Raw genomic sequence first — 23,210 nt, 5'->3', positions numbered from 1 at the left:
AAAAGTGAAAATTGTTAGTGTACGATGCACCAGAATCGAATCTGGGAAAATCTTAGCAGATCATGGAAGCCAGGCAGAAGCTCAAATAGGTCGAGAGGACCCGACACTTGGCATAGAAGCTCGATAGGTCTGGAGGACCGAAGATTGAGAGGAAATCCTGGTGAGCTGATCTGATGTTAAGCGGCAAAAGTCCAAATAGGTCTAGAGGACCAATGTTTGGTAGGTAGATTGAGGTAAGAAACTGGAGAAGAGCGACAGTGAGGACGTTTTTGGAAAGGAACAAGCTCTAGGTCGCTGATCCAACTGAAGAAATCGGGAAGATTTTCAAGTTGAGATCAAGACAGTTCTACTATCAAATACTATTTATACATCTTACTACTCATATATTATACTATTCTAACTTTGTTTTGTAGGAGTATTTGTCTTAACTTTATTTTGCAGATTCAGCCTGATCGGTTGACCAAATCTATGGATCGGTCGATCGAACTAGCTTGATATAAAGCAAAGATCAGCCCGACAACAAAGCTGGTATCAGATCGATCAGAAGCAAAGTTGGAAGCCAGCATGATCGGTCGACCAAACCCACAGACCGGTCGACCGAACATTAAATGCAATTAAAGTTTATTGATGAAGAATCTCGGTGAACAAGGAAACTACACTGATTAGTGGACCCATCTGTAGGACCGTTGGGCCGGCTAGGAGGGGGTTGTTGGATATCCTGCTAACACGAAAAAGAAAACAAGCCCCCTCGAACTCTTTAGGCTAACACTTGCATAATTAAGTTAAGCAGATAAATTAAAAGCATAAAGAAAAGCGAGGCACAAAAGATTTACTTGGTTACAACCGATGAGGTTGTTAATCCAAGGAAGATTAAGCTCAATAAAACTCCTTCGGGCGGAGAAGCCTCGTACAACGTTGAAGTGCAGAAAACAGAAGCTTAGACTAAAAGAGAGTGTGCAAGCACTGGATTTACAATCAGTGAGTTCTGTTTAACCTTCTGGACCAAGGCTATATTTATAGTCTTGGTCCGGGCGCCTGGAAGGGTTCCAGGCGCCCTGGGGGGGATAAATTTTATCCCCCAACGGTCGGATCGAGTCAAAACTCGATCCTGTTGAAAAGTCGATTCCGGGCGCCCGGAAGGGTTCCGGGCGCCCCGGTCGGTTCCGGGCGCCCGGAGCCCTAAGGTCAACATAAGTTGACTTTTCGACTCCGGTTCAGCTCGTCTCGATCCAGCTCATCTCGGTCCGGGTCTGTTCGCTCCGGCTCCGTTTGCTTGGGTGATCTCTGCCATCCGGAATAGGGCTCACCCGAACCCATCTTCCGGTCTTCTCGAGCGTGCTTCCCTCCGGCTTCTCGTCCCTCGGAATTGCCGCGTGTTCCTTCTCGTCCACCAGGGTACTCATCCGCAGACTTCGTCCCTCGGTCGCACCCCGTGCCGACCTTCGCGCTAGCTGCGTCTCTTGCTCCCCGAGCAATCTTCCGCTCGGAACCACCGCGCGCACTTCCTTCTCGTCCGCCGGTGTACTCTTCCGCAGCACCTCGTCCCTCAGACGCACAGCGTGCCGTCCTTCTCGCTAGCTGCATCTTCCACTCGAGTACCTGTGCTCCTAAGCTCCTGCACACTTAGACACAAGGTTAGAAACAACGCAGGACCTAACTTAACTTGTTGATTACACCAAAACAACCTTGGGGTTCCAACAATCTCCTCCTTTTTGGTGTGATCAACCCAAGTTAAGATAGGGTCAAAAATATATATGTAATTAAACAATTTATTGCAATAACATGCAACATGATAGAAGTAATTAAATTTCAAACATTCCAAATTTTAATTTTTAATTTTCAATTTTCTACCTCCCCCTAGACTTATACTTTCCTTCTCCCCCTTTGATCACAATAAAAATGGGGAACAACTAAAATCTAAGGGTTGACATTAAAAAATTTGAAAATATATTTCAATAATTTTCAGGGAAATATTTCTAAGTCAAGACAAATTTCTAAGTCAAGAAAAAAAATTTCAAGTATTCGTCATCAATAATTAAACACTTTCTAAGCCGAAAAATTTATGCAAGAAAATTTTAAAAAAATTGATAGCATGAAAAAAAAATTTCTATGCATTTATTTATTTTATACTGATACTTATATCAACAAGTTTTAAATTTCCATTTCAATTTTTCATAACTTCTCAAATTACACTTTTTCAAAATTAAAGCCACAGATATTAAACATGCAATAATTTGTATCATGTTAATTTCTATTATTTTTTGAATTGCAACTTCACAAAAATATTCAAATAGCATAGATTCTAACTTGATAAAATTTTTCGACAATATAAAAAATTCTTTCGGCAATGTGCAAAATTCGTTTGAAAGAGTATTTTGTAATTTGCTAGAATTTTTTAACAATAAGAATTTGCAGGAATCTATTAATAATAGGTTTCTTAATCCGAAAATATTTTTTGATGAATCAATTTCTAATTCATAAAACTTTTTCAATAAAGTAATTTGTACTTCCAAATTTTTAGGACCAGAAAAAGTTTTCGATAATATTTCTATGTTGCATAATTCTTTTGAAAAACTTCTTTGTGATTCACAAAAGTTTTTTAGCAAAGTTTCCAACTTGCAAAATTCTTTTGTTAAGATATTTTGAAATTCGAAGAACTCTTTCGATAATATTTCAAATTTGCATGATAAGTTTGACAATTGATTTTCTAATATAAAAAACTCTTTCGATGATTTGCAAAAATTTTCAGGCAATTCTTCGATTGAATCATTCAATTGATCAGAGGTTCGAGTCCATACCTGACTTACCTTGTCAGTAATTGATTCTCCCCCTATCGAGTTGCTTTCTTCCGAAGATTCTCCCCCGTCATCGATCTCGGGATGTACTTCGGCTGTTGTAGTACTTACCTCGATTTCGGACTCTTCTGTCGGTGGCTCGGTGTCTATTGAGGTGTCAGCTTACGAAGGTTCTTCATAGAGCTGCAAGAACTTTTCCCAAAGTTCTTTTGCGCTTTCATAATCCGCGACCTTTTTGAAATCTTCCTTTGGTATTACATTCAGAAGATAATATTTTGCTCGGCCATTTGCCATAGACTCCTCACGTTGCTTTTCGTTCCAGAGGCGTAGATCGAGTCCTTCTCCGTTCGTGTTCTTTGGTTCTTCATAACCAAATTTCATTATTAAAGAAATATCAGAATCTGAGTTAAGGTATACCTCCATGTTTTGTTTCCAGATGGAAAACTCCCCCTCGAATGCAGGTGGGTAGTCGCTAGCTCCGGCCATCGTTTTTGTTGCGTCAGACGGCGGTTAGTCCTTCTGAGGTGTACTCGGCTCTGATACCACTTGTAGGACCGTTGGGCCAGCTAGGAGGGGGTTGTTAGATATCCTGCTAACACGAAAAAGAAAACAAGCCCTCCTCGAACTCTTTAGGCTAACACTTGCATAATTAAGTTAAGCAGGTAAATTAAAAGCATAAAGAAAAGCGAGGCACAAAAGATTTACTTGGTTACAACCGATGAGGTTATTAATCCAAGGAAGATTAAGCTCAATAAAACTCCTTCGGGTGGAGAAGCCTCGTACATCGTTGAAGTGCAGAAAACAGAAGCTTAGACTAAAAGAGAGTGTGCAAGCACTGGATTTACAATAAGTGAGTTCTGTTTAAGCTTCTGGACCAAGGCTATATTTATAGTCTTGGTCCGGGCGCCTAGAAGGGTTCCGGGTGCCCTGGGGGGGATAAATTTTATCCCCCAACGGTTGGATCGAGTCAAAACTCGATCCTGTTGAAAAGTCGATTCCGAGCGCCCGGAAGGGTTCCGGGCGCCCCTGTCGGTTCCGGGCGCCCGGAGCCCTAAGGTTAACATAAGTTGACTTTTCGACTCCGGTTCAACTCGTCTCAGTTCGGCTCGTCTTGGTCCGGGTCTGTTCGCTCCGGCTCCGCTAGCTTGGGTGATCTTTGCCATCCGGAATAGGGCTCACCCGAACCCATCTTCCGGTCTTCTCGAGCGTGCTTCCCTCCGGCTTCTCGTCCCTCGAAATTGCCGCATGTTCCTTCTCATCCACCAGGGTACTCATCCGCAGACTTCGTCCCTCGGTCGCACCCCGTGCCGACCTTCGCGCTAGCTGCGTCTCTTGCTCCTCGAGCAATCTTCCGCTCTGGCTTTCGTACCTCGGAACCACCGCGCGCACTTCCTTCTCGTCCGCCGGTGTACTCTTCCGCAGCACCTAGTCCCTCAGACGCACAGTGTGCCGTCCTTCTCGCTAGCTGCGTCTTCCGCTCGAGTACCTGTGCTCCTAAGCTCCTGCACACTTAGACACAAGGTTAGAAACAACGCAGGACCTAACTTAACTTGTTGATTACACAAAAATAACCTTGGGGTTCCAACACCATCAAGGGGATTAGTCGACTGAACATTAATTACTCATAATTGCATGAAGATCATATCTCGATGAAGAAGGAAGTAAAGTAGTTCAGTTGACCGATAGGAGGTCCGGTCAACCAAACGGATCAGTCGACCGAATTGTTTATTAGTTGACTTATGAAAGCTTATATAAGTAGAGCTCGAGATTTGAGGCAAGGCATCATTTTTCAAGTGTGCAAAGCTCCTGTCATTCTGCTACTCCGTGCTTCATCTTCACAAGCAAGTTTCTCCATCTATAAGTACTGATCGAGCTTCATCTTCTACCTGGTGTTGGTATAACTTTAGTTAAAGCTTGCATTGTTTTAATTTTCAAAAGATAGTAGTGTGTTACTATCTTACATTCTTCATATTGTAAGCATTGTTTCTTTCTGAAGATTTCAAAAAAAAGAATTATAGTGGATTATCCAATGGTATGATCAAGGAATGCGGATTTTGAAGTAGGACCAAGTAACCATCTGAGTCATCTATATTATTTTTACTTTTATATTCCGCTGCCTCTTTGATTCTTGTTTTACAAATCGATACAAAAATAAAAAAAATTTAATGAGCGATATTCACCTTCTCGATCCTTCACCCTTCTTTCTAATATAATAAAGAAGGTCTCTGTAAAGTTTGGAACAATAACTATTTCAAGTATCTTTAAATTGTTACTCTTGTCCTTCCTTCTATGTATATCTTTTCTGCAATTGTAAGTTGAGATAAACCTTTAGTATATTAAAGGATAAATATATTATAGAATATAAAGTATATTAAATATACTTACGACAAATTCATTATAATAAAACAACTTCGTCTCCTGGTCTACATGCCTTTATGTAGTACCAGAAGGGCAGACTCATTCCTTGAATTTACCCGTGATATATGTGGTAACTATGTGACCATCAGGGATAAACCTACAAGAAAAAATATTAAAGTATGAGAAATATTATAAAGAAAGTAATATATGAACTTGAATTACTAATAACAAAAAATACTTACGAGTCTCCAACAACTAGTAGAACTTTGTAGCCACGAAGCGCTATTGCTTGATCCTCAGCTATAATAATGTCTACAAGATTATATTATAACACATCATACAAAGTTGATTGACATGATAATATAAATGCAAAATAATATGAAAGTATAACTTAGTTGATAACAATAATGCTAATATTTAATTATCATTAACATCTGACTAATCAACATTAACAGTTTCTAAGTCCTCATCACTAGACTATTCAACAAAATCCTCACTGTTGGACATCTTTCCATCATGTATCTCCTCGTAAGTGACATTAATATCTACAAGTAATTGAGAAGTGGATTGGAGTTATGAATCAACTGAATGTCTCACTACTTCGTCATTCTGAAATACATCATGGTTTTGAGCAGTGATTATGTTTGACATCTCTATAATTGAGCGAGCCTTGATTCAACAAACAGACAATCATTCACTAGATCTTCTCTCTCCATAGGGTATTCAAGATAGAAGACTTGACCCGCTTGTACTTCGAAAATGAAAGGTTCAAACTTGTTGAATCTTTTGTTTGTATTAACCATAACTAAATTATAATTTAGATGTATTCTGGTACCTATTCTTGGGGTCGAATCATACCATGAATATTTAAACAACACACACCTCTTTATAAGTAATGCAGAATATTCAATCTCTATGATTTCATCAAGTCTACCATAGTAATCAAATTCAGTATTATTGTTATCTATAGATCCTTTGATAGAAACACCATAATTATAGGTTAATCTCCATAAATCTCGTTGTGCCACGTAGAATTTGAGGCGATTAACATAGTAAGCAAAGTACACCTTTATTTTAGGGAGGGGTCCTGATGCAATATTCATTATCCTATCATCTTACACATTTGATATTCTATGTTCTTTCACCTATAAAAATAGTTATGATATAAATTAGGATACTTCTTAATAGACATGAACTAAATTTTTTTACAAATTTTCTAACTTATATATATTTAAAACCATAATGCAAATTCGGTCTCTAACTTTAAAGTTACCTCATTTGCACCAATTGATGGATTTTATAGTTAAAGTTATTGTTTGTACAAGTTGGAAAAGAAATTAATTATATAAAAATTGGGATATCAAGAAAAATAATTAAAAGAAGGATAAATGTTTGATTAGAGAAGTCACCTTACTTTATGTATAATTTGACATCTTCATAGTTTAAGAGTATGTATGTTCTTGTAGTATGATATTCTTCTTGAGTTAACCATTTAGAAATTGATGCACCCATTGGCTTACTAGGAAACTTAAAAATAGAAAGCATCGATGGGTCTATCGGCTAAGAAGCATCATCAAAATTTTTAAGATACTTGTGATGTCTTGTTTGCACGGTATCAACAAAATAATAAGAGCAGAAAGAAGATGCTTCTTCAACCAGATAAACATTACATATTGACCCCTCAACTCTTGCTTTGTTACGAACATTATTCTATAATTTTTTCAAAAACTGTTTGAATGGATACATCCATCTATATTGAATAGAACCTGTTATTTATGTTTCATATAGTAAATGTACTGGTAGATATTTTATTGAATCAAAGAAACTAGGTGGAAATATGTGCTCCAACTTACATAATATGAGAGAAATGTTTGTTTCTAGTCGAAGCATATCATTCATTATAATACACCTTGTTCTCAAATCTCTAAAAAATAGACTCAATTTTTGAGTATCTGCCAAACATTTTGAGGAAATAAGTCATGGAAAGCTACTGGAATAAGTTTTTGCATGAATACATGACAGTCATAATTTTCATTCCAAACATCTTTAACATGTTCATATCCATGCATCGAGCCATATTTGAAGCGCACCGATATAGAAATTTAATTTCATTCAACCAATTATATAAAACTTACTTACCATTAATCTGTTGACTAGTTCTTTTAATTCCTCACATAATTTTACAGTGTCTTTAGTTCTTTTAGGCATGTTCATCACATTTTTGAAAATATTATCGAAGAAATTTTTCTCAATATGCATGATATCTAAATATGTCAAATAAGTAGATACTTCCAATACTGCAACTCCTAAAAAATACTACTTTTCTTCCAACCACACTTACACATCCTAACAATATATTTATTTATCTCATCGAAACTAGATTAAGATACTGGTAGAAATCTATAACTATCTATTTGCTCAATGATTTGTTCACCTAAAGCATAGACTGGAGGAGGTTTTCTGACTACAATATTTTTAGTAAAAAAATTTATTTCACCTGAAAGGGTGATCAACTGGTAAAATTTTTACAGTGATTATCAAACCAAGATACCTTCCCACTATAAGGTAATAAAAATGCATCAGATTCCATCATGCAGTGTGGGTATGCTAATTTACCAGTTGTGCTACATCCCAACAATATTGAGTATGCTGGAATATCAATGATCATCCATAATAATACAGCATGCAATCTAAATTAGTCTTACTTGCAACATCATAAGTCACTAACCCTACATTCTATAATTCATTCAACTCGGTAATCAGATGTTGTAAGAAAATATCTATCTTCTCTTTAGAATTGGTTGGACCAAGAATTATCACAGTAAGGAACATAAATTCATGCGATAAATTGTATGGTGTTAATATAACTGGCTAAGATGAATATTGTTGCCCCGACTGACCAAATGACTGAAATTTATCTATGAAAAGTCTCAATCTCACATTACGTGGTTCTATTGTAAAAGAAGCAAATACAACATCAAGATATTTCCATGCAGGGGAATAACAAAGATAACACATATATCTCCTTCGTGCTCATGCTCATGATATCACATCATGTGGCAAGCTATAGTAGCAGATGCATACAAGCATTAAAGTCTAGCAATTAATGGAAAATAATACATCACTTTCCAAGTAATTTTTTCTTCTGTTGCCCTGTTATACGAGTATCATGCTTATAACGAGGATGTACATAAATTTTGCATTCACTCAGATCGTTGTCTTCATTCCAAAATATTATATAATTATTTATACAATAATCAATCTTCTCTATAAAAAAAACCTAAACATTTAACTAATTTCATTGTACTGTAAAAACTATCAGTCATTATATTATCAGCAGGAAACAACTATGATATCAATTAGCATATGTCATCGTAATATCTTTCTGAAAAATGATATTCTGCTTTTATATTCAATAAGAGCATCTATATCAGTTACCCTATCTAAAGATTTTATCTTAAATTTTGGATAAGGTAACTAAAAACTCTCTGCATCAATTACCCTATCCATTCCCTAAATTTAGATTTAATGAATAGTGATTCTCTAAATTTAGGGAATGAAATCTCTACCCTAAAAATAAAATAATATTTATTTTTAATCTCTCTCCGTCCACTCAATCTTTTCAATCTCTCTCCTTTTACTCATTCCATAAATATAATAATAAAAAATAGAAGAAAGAGAAGAAAATAATAAAAAAAATTAAGGATGATGAAAATTTTAAAGTATTTGATGTAGTGTGTAGTGAAAAGTGATTATCTAAATTTAATAAAGTGGGTCATTTACCCTAAATTTTAGATATAATAATAGAGAAACTGGCATGGATGCTCTAATCTTGCAATAGCTGATAATTGGAAATGACCAGAGGGAATGCCTTCCCACACTTCTCTTTCACTAGCCTTTAACATTTCATATAGTTCAAGTGTTGGTATTTCATCTATATTGGAATAATTAAATACAGCATCATCGCATCGTGAACCATTGATTGTATTGCAATATCATTAATTGATGATTCAGGCGCAGTAAAAGTTGTGCCAGCTGATAAACCACCAGAAGGCCCGATTGGTTTATACAAATAAGGCACTCGGTGATAGTATCAATTGTAATAATTTAGCACAAAACCATTTCTACATATATATGTACTTTCACGATATCCTCATCACGGAAGACTCTATTCCTACATTTCTAATGATTACACGGACACCGTAACTCAATATCATTCATACATTCTAAATGACTCTTAGTAAAGTTCACAATCTTTTTCAACTTCGGCAATAAAATCATCTCTAATAAATTCATTTTCTAATCGATTGTACATCTAACCTTTGTTCATAGACATTATCACCTAATGAAAATATAATTTAAAAACTATTAAACTTGTACAATTTGATTTAAGCTTAAATAAAGCAATCAAACGTAATATAGTGTGGGTAGTTTTCATTTAACAACCTAATAGGTTAGATCAAACATAATATTCATTTTCTATTGAACATTCAACTTAGTGAACCAAAAGAACTCTAGATTGTTTTTCCATAATATCTATCAACCTAAATCACAAAAAACCAAGATTTCATATCAAACAAATAACAAATAATACTACCTTTTATGTTCCAACCAAAAGATAATGAGCTCTAAAATTAAGATAAATATAAATATACCAACACTATAATCACCAAATGGCTACATCTAAATTCATCCGTGTAAAATAGCATATATTTACTGTTTATTAAATTATACATTAAGAAGAGTAGTCTATCCAGAGAAGAACAACAAATGCAATATACTACAAAATAAAAAGATTTAATGAAATTTAATCACAAACAAACTTAACAAAAGAGTATGCAGCAAACCGAGCTTGTAGCCGCAAGCTTGCGACAGGGCGAGATGGAAATATTGGCAGCTTGCAGCCAGTTGCGCTGCTAGCTAGCGATCGGCCAAGCAGCCGACTGTGAGCTGACAGCCAGCCACACTGCCAACAGCTTGCTGGCGATCGACAAAGCCACTAGCTGCATGCTGACAACCGATAGAAATCGAGAAGGGGAGAAAAGAATGAGGAAGGAGAGAACTTACCTGAAGATCATGAGAGAGGAGAGATGAGTCGGAAACGCCGAGAAGGAGAGATCGCGTCGGAATGCCTAACAAAAGATTCCATCGGAATCTAATGTACATCAAGAAATCGAGTGTACAAGAAGAATCTGATTCCCTAATTCTATTTGGGAATTATCGACGGAATTAAGATTCCATTGATAATACTCCAATTTTTTATTTTAGCCGTGCTATCCCGACAAAAACCAAATTTTCATTAGAGATTTCCGACAGAAATGTACATCCATCGATAATTCCGTCAGAAAACTAGGATTTTTTTTAGTGTATAAATCTTGTGCTGGTTAAGACAGAGAAAACCTGAGAACAGCTATGGTAAAGCCTAAAGATATTGGGGAAAAGCTTGAGATGAGAACTAAAGATCTTGTTACTCTCTAATAGGTGAGGCTCCTTGGTGAAAAATAAAAAATAGAAAGGTATCCTCTAAGTGCCTAGATCCAATCTCAAAATCACCCATAAAAACCTTGAAGTACACCAGGGGTGCAAACCATAAAACATTGGAAGATGTAGCAATATGAATATGTCATCCATGTTACAAGTTACAACATCACGTTAACACATTACAAATGCTCAATAAACTACCGAAGCTTCATGATTCCAGGAAAGGAGGGTAGAATCGCTAAAAGAGGATCACCGTAACCTACAGGATCTGCATCTTATTATTAGACAAAAACTGAAATAGATATAATCAACATTATGAAAGCGAAATTTACCGCCATCTTCTTTAATTATCCTCACTACTTCCCCAGAAACATTGGACTGATGGAGAGAGATGTAACATACAAGAAAAGGTCAACAAACAAAAACGGGGAGATTTTATTAAGGATATGCGCATATTCATAATACTTAAAGGTTTAGAATATTACCAAAACCGGGGTTTCCCCACTAATTTGTTCAATGTAACAAAGAATTTGACCTTCCTTGACTTGTTGGTTCTACAAAGAGAAAATTTAAGATGCAGTACAAAGATATTAGAAGGAAAGAAAAAGAACGGTGGAGAATACAATTCCAGCATTAATAGAAAACAACTGAGATTGTAAATAGTATCATCAAATTAGAAAAAGAAATCAGGAACCATTCACCTATTAGCCACCTTAACTGTATTTAAGCAACAACACATATATTTCTACATATCAATTCACATGTTTAGGCAGCTAGAAAATCGAAGTACTCCAGCACACAGGGAGCACTTGACTTACCTCTTTACATGAGGGAGGTAATTTATTTCCTTTAATGGTTCTGCATCTTCTAAAAACTCCGACCTGCAAACATAACATAAATGTGAAAAGGTCATCAACAGAGGATTTAAAATGAGTTACAAATTACAGAAACAGTTACGTGTAGTGATGGTAGGATCATTAATCCTTCGTCAGGTGCTGTATCAACTATTCTCTGATTGCTACTGATTGTAGATTTAGTTTCTGAGACTACTAAGGAGGTTGTAGCAACAGAACCATTTGTGTCTAGAATTTGATTAGTTGTGTTAGCCGGGACCAAAGGGTATCCTGAAACTAATTGAGGTATATTTTTCTCCACCAAGTTCCTTTTGACATATAGTTGAAAACCTGCAAGCTAATGAGAGGGCACAGCAATCAGAGTGTAGGATGAAATACAGCCTGTGTTTTTAAACTATTTTCCTTGGGAAGAGAGGATAATAGAAACAAGCTTTTGATTCTGATGCCTTACATCCATTTTAAATTCTGCGATAGAAGTGGTATCGCATATAGCTGTGAGCAAGGATTCCACCTGTTAAAATGAAAGCCGATACTTGGAGGGGTGACATGAATAAAACTTCTATATCAACATACAGTTAATTCTACTAAATACAAACAAGAGTAGATAAAAAGAATTGCATTATTAGCATGCTCAAAAGAAATAGCAGAACCAAAATCAGACAATAATTTAGGTATTTCTGATAAGTGAGTAAAGTGTTCCAACACCACATTAGGCTGTTATAACTTATATTCTCTTGTCTTCTAACTGCTAAAAAAAACAAAATACTTACTCCTAGTGAATCAGGATGGACTTTCTTCAATTCATTGTGATTCAAATCAGAAATTTCTGAGTCACTCTCTGATGATTTAGACAAATAGGAACATATCAGTACATATCCATAATATTATTTACATGTGAGAAACTATGATCAACTGAAAAATTCTAATAAATGAATTCAATCAATCAAAAGTGATAACTGGATGGCTAAAAAATTTAAAATATTATAATGATCAAAAAGAGAGGGAGGGGAAGCACCAAAGGGAGGCAGCACTAGATATAGCAATGAGTGAATCTAGAGTTAGGGGAATCAAGATGTTCTATATTTATGGATATATCCTATACCTATGCTTTTTCAAATTCTAGTTCTATTAGTTCAAATCCAACTCCTAATATTAATGGAGATATTTACGGATATATAAAGAAGTCAGTTCTGATACTAAATATCTAAAAGAGCATTATTTTCATCTACTCTTGGAATTAACCAGTGAATCTCGCTAGGATCCTAGAAAAATCAATGCTCTCCTACAATACATGATACTATTTAATTAATTTGGTATTAATGAGGTATAATCATTTTATTTCAATTGCCTCTTTTAACTATAAGTTTATATTTAGAAGTAAACAAGCTAATTAAAAGATAAGTGGAAGGCAATTGTATAAGTAATACTCATTTTAGCTAATCAACACGGTTTGAAGAGTGCCAAAGACAAGCTAAAATTTTTATCATTCCAATTCTAGATCAAAACTTTGACATGGAAAAATGATTTTAAGAGTTTAAACCTTTTTTGTATATCTCTATAACTTGGTGTTGTTTTGTAATACCATATTGATCATTATGATAAATACAAATATCAAAAATATATATATATATATCAAGGTGGCAAAAGGCGAATATGCTCGCCCTCAGTGCCCTCGCCAACCCGTCCCAGGGCCAACACGGAGGAGGTAAATTACGAGCGGCTACTAGCCTTTGGAATAGTGACTAGCACATAAGGGAGACATTTACCTCGACTTTGCCGAGATTCGAATCCCAGACCTCATGGTGGCAACACCTCATGCGCTAGCCACTAGACCTGACAAATACAAATATCAAAAATATATATCTATATATATATATATATCAAGGTGGCAAAAGAGGAATATGCTCGCCCCAGCGTCTCCGTCAATCCGTCTCGGGGCCAACACGAAGGAGGTAAATCACTGGCGGCTACTAGCCTTTGAAATAGTGACAAACACATAAGTATCTATATATATATCAAGCTCCAACCTGAAGTAGTAATAATAAAATCATTTGAACCTTGAACTAAGATGCTAAACTTATGTTTAATCAAAGCATTTGAGATACTCTAGAGGGAACAAAGTGCATCATAGAAAGCAGAAAATCAAATGTACATGATATGAAGAAAATTTAATAGATTGATTATCAACATATGATTTACCAGGGAAAATGTTAGCAGTTAAAGAGTCCTGCAGATTTTTTTCCCTCCAGTATCAGGAAACGATATGCATAGTAAAGAAGGCACAACTAAACAAAATTATAAGTGAAGTTGGATCTTGGTGACTGTAACTTCTGGAGAACACTTGCCCATAAAGATATCTGTTTAATGGAAAAATATCATCCAAATGGTAGAATCTCTTTAGAACAATTCTGGATGCAAGTATTGTATTCAAATCCATCTTAGCAAATATTCCTAAGAATGTGGATTTCTTTTCTTATTAGCAAATGGGTTAAGATATATTGATGAGTCAAAAAGAAAAGAATAGATATGCAGATACTCCATAATTTAATTTTTTTTAAAAAAATGTATACAACCACTTCTCAAATATCTAATATAGCTCGAGCAAAATTCTAAAGTATTTTTCAGGTCATTGGCTCTCAGCTCATTTATTACCCTTTAATTGGAAATTTTAGTCCAAAGTTGAGCTAAAGAAATTTACGCAAGAAATATCTGGAGAACTCCAAAAGTGAATGTATTAAATAAATATAAGAAATGGAGATATGATTAGTAGAGCGGTTTTTTTCCTTGAGGGATTCAACTAACGCCTAAGCTTCAAATTTTGAAATATAATAAATTACAAAACATTATTGTAACTGGTCCATATCAACAGTCAAATAAATTAAACCATAACAATTTGAGGGCGCACAGTCTTCCTCTAAGAAAGGAAAATAAAAGGTAATTATCTTAATATCAAAGAATTAAACATTTGATAGACAATACAAGACAATATTGTACTGTATTTATTGTATGCTGAAACAACTTTCCTACACTTTCATTGATAAAGGCCTAAATTATCAAACTGACAGTAAATGATAACCCAAAAGAAAAATTGTACAAACAATGTACATACTTCCAGAATTTGAGCTACATCCCACAAGTGAATTTGATAGTCTCCCATTCATCTTTAAGAAACTCGCAAGTGATGACTCATTCCTTTTCTGAGTCAATTCAGAGCTAAACAATATCTCTGATCCATATGTCTTACGAGAAAATACTCTAGTAAATTTCAACTTTCTTTGTCTAGATGAATTGAACTTAACAAACTTGAGATTTGAAGCATACACTTGGCTGTCTGAAAGCATAAAGACATTGGATGCAGACTAATTAAATTCCTTCATCAAACATAAATAAATAAGGAAACACAATGTAAGCATAGATAATTAGGGTGGCTATAAGTCTACAATAAGTGTTAGGATGGATTGTAGATGTGTTGGAAAACTAGAGGAGTAATAACACTTGGCCTGAAACAAATACCTTTTCTCTTACAAATACTTTGCAAGGTCACAAAAATGAACAAGTGCAGCGAAATATAAGTCAAACAAAGCAATCAATAATTCAAATTGTGCAAACAATAGAACTTCAAGGTAAAGATTTTAGCTCATGCAAAAATAAGGCTATAAATTAAACAAGAGAACACAAGAATATAAGAATATAAGAATTTAAGCAGTTTTCGCCAACCATGATAAGCTTCCCTTAAGGCAACAAATACTAAGTCTACTAAACCTTTTCCCAGTAAACTAGCATTTCAGTTAGACATCCGAAGGTTTTACCATTGTCTTCTAGATCTACAGTCTTATTCTAACTTTTGCCATAGATTTAGTCAATTGCCCAATCAAGTAAACTCTTGTCAATTGATTACTTAGTCACTTGCACCCTAAACAATCAACTCAACACATTAATCGACTAGACTTGACCTTCAATCTACTAGATCATCCGACAAAACTCCTATTTCGTGGTTGAATCCTCACCTAACTGAAAGTACATTTGTACCCTAAACTATAAGTAGGTCACTTGACTCTCACATCTTACTAAGAATTTCCCTATTGCAGCTTTACATTCCCCAAGATATCCCCAATGAGTATCTAAGATGCACCAAGCTCTCAGCTTATTCTACATATCATCCTTTGCTAGGTCACCTACATAGTCCACCACTTGTGGTTCTCGTTATAGTTGTTGACCCAATGCAATGCTCCTCATGGTGCGGTCCCTTGGATATCCCACACCATCCTTCTCCAATCTCCAACATGTTGAGGATTGATGTAGATGTGATAAAAGGCTAGGGGGTGAATAACACTTAACCTAAAATATAACTTTCTCTTATAAAAACAAAAATTAGTGCAACAGGAATAAAAATTATAAGAGAAAGTAAAAGCTCTAACAAGAGTGGTTTATATGATTTGAAACCCTCAGTCTCTACTCCACTACTTATAGAGTTTTAAGGTGAGTCACCTTGCCCCAGGGCATAGTGCAGATGATGGACGCATGATATCTCTAACTTAATGATCAGGGGTCAATTCTCATGAACTGACGACCTGGGGTTTACCTCACATGCGCTTAATGCCTGTACCTGCATTTACCTCCCTCCATATCCATGAGGCCGGCATTAGGGGATTGTTAAGGTAGCGGATCTTCCCTTTTTTTTAAGGTGAGTCATCCCTTGTAAACCCACTATACCTTTTCCTTATCAAATCTTTTCAGAGGCGAAGAGCTCATAAAAAACTTCATATATAAGATATGAATGACAATAAATCAAAATCTTAAAGGCATAAGTATAGACCTTAAGCTCTAAACATAAAAATTATAAAAGAAGTAAAACACGAGAAAATAAAGTTGTGGAATGACTAAGAATGATAGCCTTGTTGTTGGTTCTATTTAAGCTCCCCTTATCCCTCCTTTTATAGCCATTCAAATAGCCATGGATAAGATTCAATAGTTGCCCTATATTAATTAACTCACTTAAATCACCAAACTAATCGATTGAAACTTGGATCACTGAATTGATATTTGCTAAACTAATTGGCAGTTTAATGGACTAAAATCCATTTCAATGGACTCAAGCCCCAATAGTCGACTAAACCGGATAAGAATCTCTTCCAATAGTTTTTTTTTCTCAAATTCAAATAGTAACTCAATTGATTGCCAAATCAACTAAGCCACATCAATTGACTACCAAGTTAACTAAGTTCGAACACAAACCAAATAGAAACATTTTGCTTGTGGCAACCTTAGTTAACTCCCTAATTGACAACCTATAAGTCAATTGAAGTATCAACTAGAGTGGGACAGTCAAAGTCAAAAAGAGGATTCCTCACTTCTCTCTCTCTCATTCAAAATAATGCATGAGACTTTCATCTACAATCCTAAAATATATTATTTCGTGGTCAAGTTTTACATAAGTAAAAATATTCTACAATCTCAAAGTACATGTCACTCAACTCTCAGAACTATTTGAGAGCTTTTCATCCACAACTTGACTTCACCAAGGTTATCTCCCACTAGGTTTCTCACCTCTAGGATGCACTGAGCCACCTTCTTTCTCCATATGTCATTCTTCGCGCTTTTGCTGACTTAATTTGCCTCCTTCCGGCTATCATTAACACTGACACTTTGATGGCTTTTCTCATGTGGTCTATCAGATATCCTATTCCATTCTTCTTTGATTTTTAGCAAACCTCAAGTCATCAAACTATATTTAAAAAAAACTCCATGAGATTCGTGTGTGTTTATCCAAGCCCCTGGACAATTTATTGCACATATCAACAAAAAAAAAACTTAATCCGTATGCCAAATACATAAAAACAATATGTCGTGCATGATGACTTAGGGCATGATTACACTAATAGACCTTTGAACCATTGAACCAAAACCCTCTTAGTCATGCCAAATCAAGCTCCATGAACTTCGCGCATATTCTACCAAGTCCTACAAATTCTATTCACAGATCAACAACAAACCTAATTTTGATCATTTGTCAAACACATGATAATAATATGGTCATAGTCAATAGTTGCTCAGAAGCCCTATGAACCCTCAAACCAAAACCCTCTTGGTGCACTAAAACAAGTTCCGCGAGTTTCATGCACATTCTACTAAGTCCCTAGAAACTTTATAGACATATACCACAAATAATTCTAAGCTAAACACTTACCAAACCCATCAAAACACATAGGTCGAACACAACCATTTAGAATACGATTGAACTAACATAAAGTATATGTAAGAAAGAAGGAAAATGCTGAGAATTAAAGTAAACCTTCTTTTCAACAAGTAGACAAAAAAACAAAATCTACAAAAGAAAAATAATTATGTCGTTAAGCACAATTTTATAGGAAAAACTTTGCCTCCTTGTAGCTTCGTTGTAACATTTTTTACATTCTAAATATCTTTTTCATATTTCAAATCAGATCATTCAACTTCCATATAAGAAACCACAATTCATTATGTTTGACAATATACGATACTACAAAATTCAAGTTAATTTATAATATGGCGAATCAAATAGCTTTATGCCATCTTCTTCTTTAATTTTGTAAGCCTTCCAACATATTCTATCCAAGTTCAATGATAGCTTGATATATCTATGCAAACATCTCCTACATAGATAGAATATACATGCCTAAGTATGAGTGCAATTTTTTTTATCATTTTATATTGTGTTTTACTGGTGTAGAATTTAATGTTATACCATGGTTTTTATTCGATTAAAAGTTGGGTGGTTTTTATTCGAGTAAAAGTTGGGTAACAATTTAAATATTCTAGATTTGAGGCTTGTCTATGCTTTTTCAGATCTCCTTGAGGTTGCAAATGGATTCTTAGGAGTGCATAATAGGGCTCGAGTGCAATTTAGGCATAAATCAAGATTGAATTAGGGCCAAATCACTTAATAATGGGTAAACCAGAAATTAAACCAAACCAAGGTTTCTAAAAGAGGTAGAACAACAATTAAGCCTTATCCCACTATGTGGGGTCGGCTATATGGATCCTTCTACATCATTGGACTATATCCCCTACTATATCATCATTTATATTTAAATAAATTTTATCTTTTTTGTTATTGTTAGTAACCAAGTCTTTTTTCTTGTCTTTCTCTTACTCGTTTGATATGGACATTTGTCATAGTTTCACATCGAGCATTTATTAGTCATCTAAGTACATGTTTGTAGGTGCAATCCGACTTTCTCTCTAATATTTTCATTTCTTATCCAGTCCATCCTTGTATGTCCGTGCATCCACCTTAACATCCTTACCTCTACAACTCTTATTTTCTGCTCATATGCTATTGTCATAGCCAAACATTCAGCTTTATATAACATAGTAGGTCTAACTGTCATTTTGTAAAACTTTCATTTAAGTCTTAGAAGTACTTTACGATCACAAAAAAACATCTGATGCTCTTTTTCATTTTAATCATCCTACTTGTAATCTATATAAGACATTTCTCTTAATCCCTCCATCATTTTACAATAATTATCCTAAATACTTCAAACTCTCAGTTATAGACATCTCTCGTTTCTAAAATTGGTAGCATTAAAAAAATCTAGGTTCAATCATAATGGGTAAAATTAGAATAACCATCTTTTTATGTGAAAGCATGAACAAACAATGTTAGTGATTTAAAATTTTCTCTTTCCTCTAACAGCTCACCTTAAATACCTTACATTGGATACACCACCTAGGATCCATACCTATCTTGGAACTATAATCACCTTCGAGCCATAAATAGCTCCTCTTAATTTCATGGACTCCCCCAAGATTCAATTGGGTTTTCCATCATTACAAGTATTTTCCATCTCTTGGAGTTATATAATATTCTCCCACAAATCTAACAATTTTTAGAAAATACATCCTCGTTTTCTTCAAAAAGCTCTTTACTTGATTCTCTTGAACATAAAGGCAATTCATGGGTGAATTTACTCCTCTTTTGAGTTGTGCTGACGGGAGAAATGAGTTATTATAATTCTAGGAGTTGTTTCTAAATACTCGCATGAATGACATTGGCATGCCTTAGCTAAGATATTTTCTATTTTCTATTTTCTATTTTTATTATTGATGGCTCCTTTTTCTACTCACTCGAGCTCCTCCTTCTCAACAAGTCCTCTTCTCTCGTATCGCCTCGTGGATCTAAGAAAGTAACACGGATTAGAGTCGGATCGGCTCCTCCGATGTGGCCCCTCCGACACTCAAGTCAGTATTCAATAGAGAGAGAGAGTAAAGGGAGAAGAAGAACTCAAAGAAGAAAGAGTTGTCTCCACTAGTTAGAAACAGAAGACCATTGTACCTAGAAGCTACTAGGTTGCTTATATAGTTGTTAGAAGAGAATCTCCACATCACTTGCCTTCGTGCCTTTTTACTTCTTCCCACCTAAGTTAGTGAGAATGCAGTTTTTGATGATTCGTTATCATGTTTTCAATCATTGAATGCCATGTAAAGTGGAGAAGACTCACAGGGAACCACTTCTGACAGCCATTACTCATCGGTCATTCACTGATTGCCACATATTGTGAAGAAGGAATCGAGGAAACCGCCTCTGACATCCATCACTTGTTTTTCTAATCATCGAGTGTCACATGATGGCAACCAAAAGCTTCCTGACAAAAAACGCACTCAGTGGTATTGCTTTGTGGGCCTTAATATAATTGTCCTACTAAAACTTAACATTATTGATCGGTGAATCTCAACGATGCCACTTTGTGGAATTGAACGTTATTGCTCAGTGGAGCTTTGATGTTACTTTCCGGGCACTTAACATTATTGCTTATTGCTCAACGGACCTTTATGTTGTTGCTCTATGAGACTAAGCGTTATCACTCGGTGGGGCTTTGACATTGCTTTGTATTTCTAAGTAACATTACCCTACAGAGCTCTGATGATATTGCTCGGTAGACCTTTGGTAATATCGCCCAATTAAAACCCTGTCATTATTGATCTAGAACTTAGTAATATTGTCGCGGGGCTTTGATGGTATTGCTCAACAGACCTTCGATAATAGTGAACATCTAAAACTCTGTCATTGTTGCACTGTAGAACTTAGTAATATTGCCCTACGAGGTTTTGATGATATTGCTCGGCACTATTTATTCAACCCAAAAGGAGGAACACCACTATATTGCTCGAGAGAACCTACTACATCCTTCGGGGTAAATCCGGTTACCATCAATTATATTTGATGTAATTTTATATTGTAAAATGGTACAATGATAAAGTTGTTGTCATGTGACTTAGAGGTCATGGGTTTGAGTTTTGGAAACAACCTCTTGCAAAGCAGATAAGACTGCGTACAATAAACCCTTCCAAGAATCTGCATTGGCGGGAGCTGCATGCACCAGGGCTACCCTTTTTTACATTGTGTAATGTCGTTGCATACTTATTTCACCTTTGCATTCTTAGAAGTCTAAGTGCTAGAAGATTTATTTCCGAATAGTGGGCGTAGACCTCATAAGTAGGACAGAACAACATAAACTCAAAGAAGATGAAGATCTTGGAGTAACTAAATTTTCCTAAGTGAATAATGAACAACCAAAACCACATAAAACTAACAGAAGAAAGGAAAAAATCTAGATAACAAGAAAGATCATGGAAACATAACTGACAAACTTACATGATTTGAATAATTTCTGAAAACAACTTATAAGCCGATACAAGGAAGTGAAGAAAAGGAAGCAAGGAAAGATGAAAGCAAAAAAGGGAAATAAGGGCAAATTATCTTTAGATATAGATGACAACATAGCATAATCAATTACCAATTTTTTCAAAGAAGGAATACTTCTTGGATCCTTTGCCAAACACAAGTTGAATCCGTTATAATGCAAGAAGCAATTAGATCAGAAAATCTTCCCTTTTGTTTGCATGGGCAACTTGAAACTTCAGTTTCGGGAGTCAAGATGTACCAGAGAGTTCTTGGAAAAATATGAAATTTTTTGCACAATTGACTTTAAAAAATATTAGAAAAAAGCAAAGACCTGACGTGAGTTGCTGAGTTCGGATAGAAACCTCAAGAAACAGAAGCAACTCGAGATTTCTCTAGAGAATTCGGATATTTTCCTCAAAAGGGGCAGGTGCAAACCCTAAGTTATTTTCGTTGAAAAGAAACAACATAGGGGATTGTATTTGGTTAAGGTTTTATGAGAGTTTTATTAAAGGTTGACAGTGAGTAGCACGGCGTCTGATTCTTTTTTCCTCTTCCCGGAAATGAGGCGGAAGAATAGAATTATGCTTAGCCATATAAGCGAGAAAAGTTGCACGTTAACGCGTATGAGTAACTGTAAAGAATTTGCTAAGTTTTGCAGATTTTGACACGAAAGCTAGTAAAAGAGAAGAGGAATGAGCATTCGATAAAAAATGAAGAGGAGAAGCGGAAATAAGAAAACAGAGAGAGTGACCTCCGGTCATCAATTGTGCTCCGGCGAGGAGCAGAGGATGCATCCCAAGGGCAGCGGCCACCATGATGTCTGCTCCCTCCGGCCTCAAAGATAAGAGAAGAATGGAGGACGTGGCCAACAATAATAACCTTCCGGCTACCCAGGAACTAAAATAGAAAAGGGAGAACAATATCGGGGGAATAAGCAGTTCGGTCACAGTTTTTTACTTCCTTCTTATAATGGTGGGGTCGATGAAGAATTCTCACAGGAGCTAAAATAGAAAAAGTTGGAACACAAAAGAACATTTTGTAAAATTCCTCTGAAATTACCACAAAGGAATTAAAAATAACATAGTAAATAAAAATACACATAAAAGTTTTGGACCAATTGCCACTATTTGGACGAGAATTTCATATAATTAGGATACATAATCTTGAAAAAAAAATGAGTATGGTCTTTAAAAAAATAAATTCTAATTACCTCTTATAACAATTTGTCGCACTTGAAGATAACAAATATTGTCATTTTATCAATAAATTTATCTTGAGTTAATTAGTGAAATTTTCTAGAGTGCAAATAATTTTTTTTCTTTATTTAGTTATGATATCCGTGATCTCCATCAAACAATTTCAGCAAGACATCAAGCCGAAATTGTATTTTCATTAAAGAGGGGCCTTTTCTTTCTTGAATACTCAAAATAAAAACACAGCTGCTATTGCTTGTAACCACCAACTCCCACCGCGTGTTGAACCCAGGAACAAGGAGCGTAGAAGATATGCAGATTGCAGAAGATGCTCCTGCAATGTATGAGACTACGAGGGTCAAAGACTATTTTGGTTTTATTATGATAATTATTGACAAATAAATTGTAATTCTTTTTTTCTATTCCAATGTTAAAAAAATTAATCAGGTCAAATCATAAATGTCTGAATGATAATTAGACATACTAAAATTATACCATAATCTAGAGACAAAAGAATTCTCAATGTTAGATTATAATTGAAGAGGTTCATGTTAGATATAATTATCCTTATTAAATGAGTTTATTTATAAATTACATATATGAATACGATTTGAATCATTTAAAGTGATATAACTTATGTTTAGTGGATTTCGGATAATTAGACGTGGATCTCATATGTGTAGAATCTATAGTCCTGCATTTATTATTATCGATGGGCTAATAATAGATGTGCACTATATAATGAGTTGGTCCCCAGAGGATTAGGATAATCTTGCGACGTCTCTTCGTTCCCCATTGATGAAGAGAATTCGGCGCCGTCAACCTTAACTCCTCCGGAAGACCTACCTTTTTCCTTTCTGCT

The 23,210-nt window shown here is 35.3% G+C and overlaps 1 protein-coding gene across 3 annotated transcripts; it reads right to left on the bottom strand.

Moving 5' to 3' along the window:
- Positions 1-10,734: 10,734 nt before the first annotated feature.
- On the bottom strand, positions 10,735-22,075 carry LOC121975083 (biotin carboxyl carrier protein of acetyl-CoA carboxylase-like). Of its 3 annotated transcripts, none has more exons than XM_042526472.1 (9): positions 21,907-22,075; positions 14,598-14,819; positions 12,259-12,326; positions 11,940-11,999; positions 11,592-11,825; positions 11,453-11,515; positions 11,120-11,188; positions 10,967-11,012; positions 10,735-10,902 (listed from the first exon to the last, which is right to left on the bottom strand). In XM_042526472.1, the coding sequence occupies exons 1-9, from the start codon at positions 21,968-21,970 to the stop codon at positions 10,832-10,834; spliced, it is 897 nt and encodes a 298-aa protein (XP_042382406.1). In that variant the 5' UTR covers positions 21,971-22,075; the 3' UTR covers positions 10,735-10,831. The 3 variants fall into 3 exon arrangements, with proteins under 3 accessions (XP_042382406.1, XP_042382407.1, XP_042382408.1); XM_042526473.1 differs by having other exon boundaries at positions 10,735-10,893; XM_042526474.1 differs by lacking the exon at positions 14,598-14,819.
- Between the last annotated feature and the right edge of the window lie 1,135 nt (positions 22,076-23,210).

Source organism: Zingiber officinale, chromosome 4B (genome assembly GCF_018446385.1).
Source record: "Zingiber officinale cultivar Zhangliang chromosome 4B, Zo_v1.1, whole genome shotgun sequence".
Lineage (NCBI taxonomy): Eukaryota > Viridiplantae > Streptophyta > Magnoliopsida > Zingiberales > Zingiberaceae > Zingiber > Zingiber officinale.
Note: the sequence above shows the minus strand (reverse complement) of the source record. Positions and strands in the feature narration are given on the sequence as shown.

What these genes read in the sequence shown, in the direction of transcription:
- LOC121975083 (XM_042526472.1), bottom strand. Translation starts at nt 21,970, where the DNA reads ATGGTGGCCGCTGCCCTTGGGATGCATCCTCTGCTCCTCGCCGGAGCA. An exon ending in ATGTAGCTCAAATTCTGGAA is followed by an intron (nt 12,327 to 14,597) that starts GTATGTACATTG and finishes CTAAATCATCAG; the next exon opens with AGAGTGACTCAGAAATTTCT. An exon ending in TCGCAGAATTTAAAATGGAT is followed by an intron (nt 11,826 to 11,939) that starts GTAAGGCATCAG and finishes CCCTCTCATTAG; the next exon opens with CTTGCAGGTTTTCAACTATA.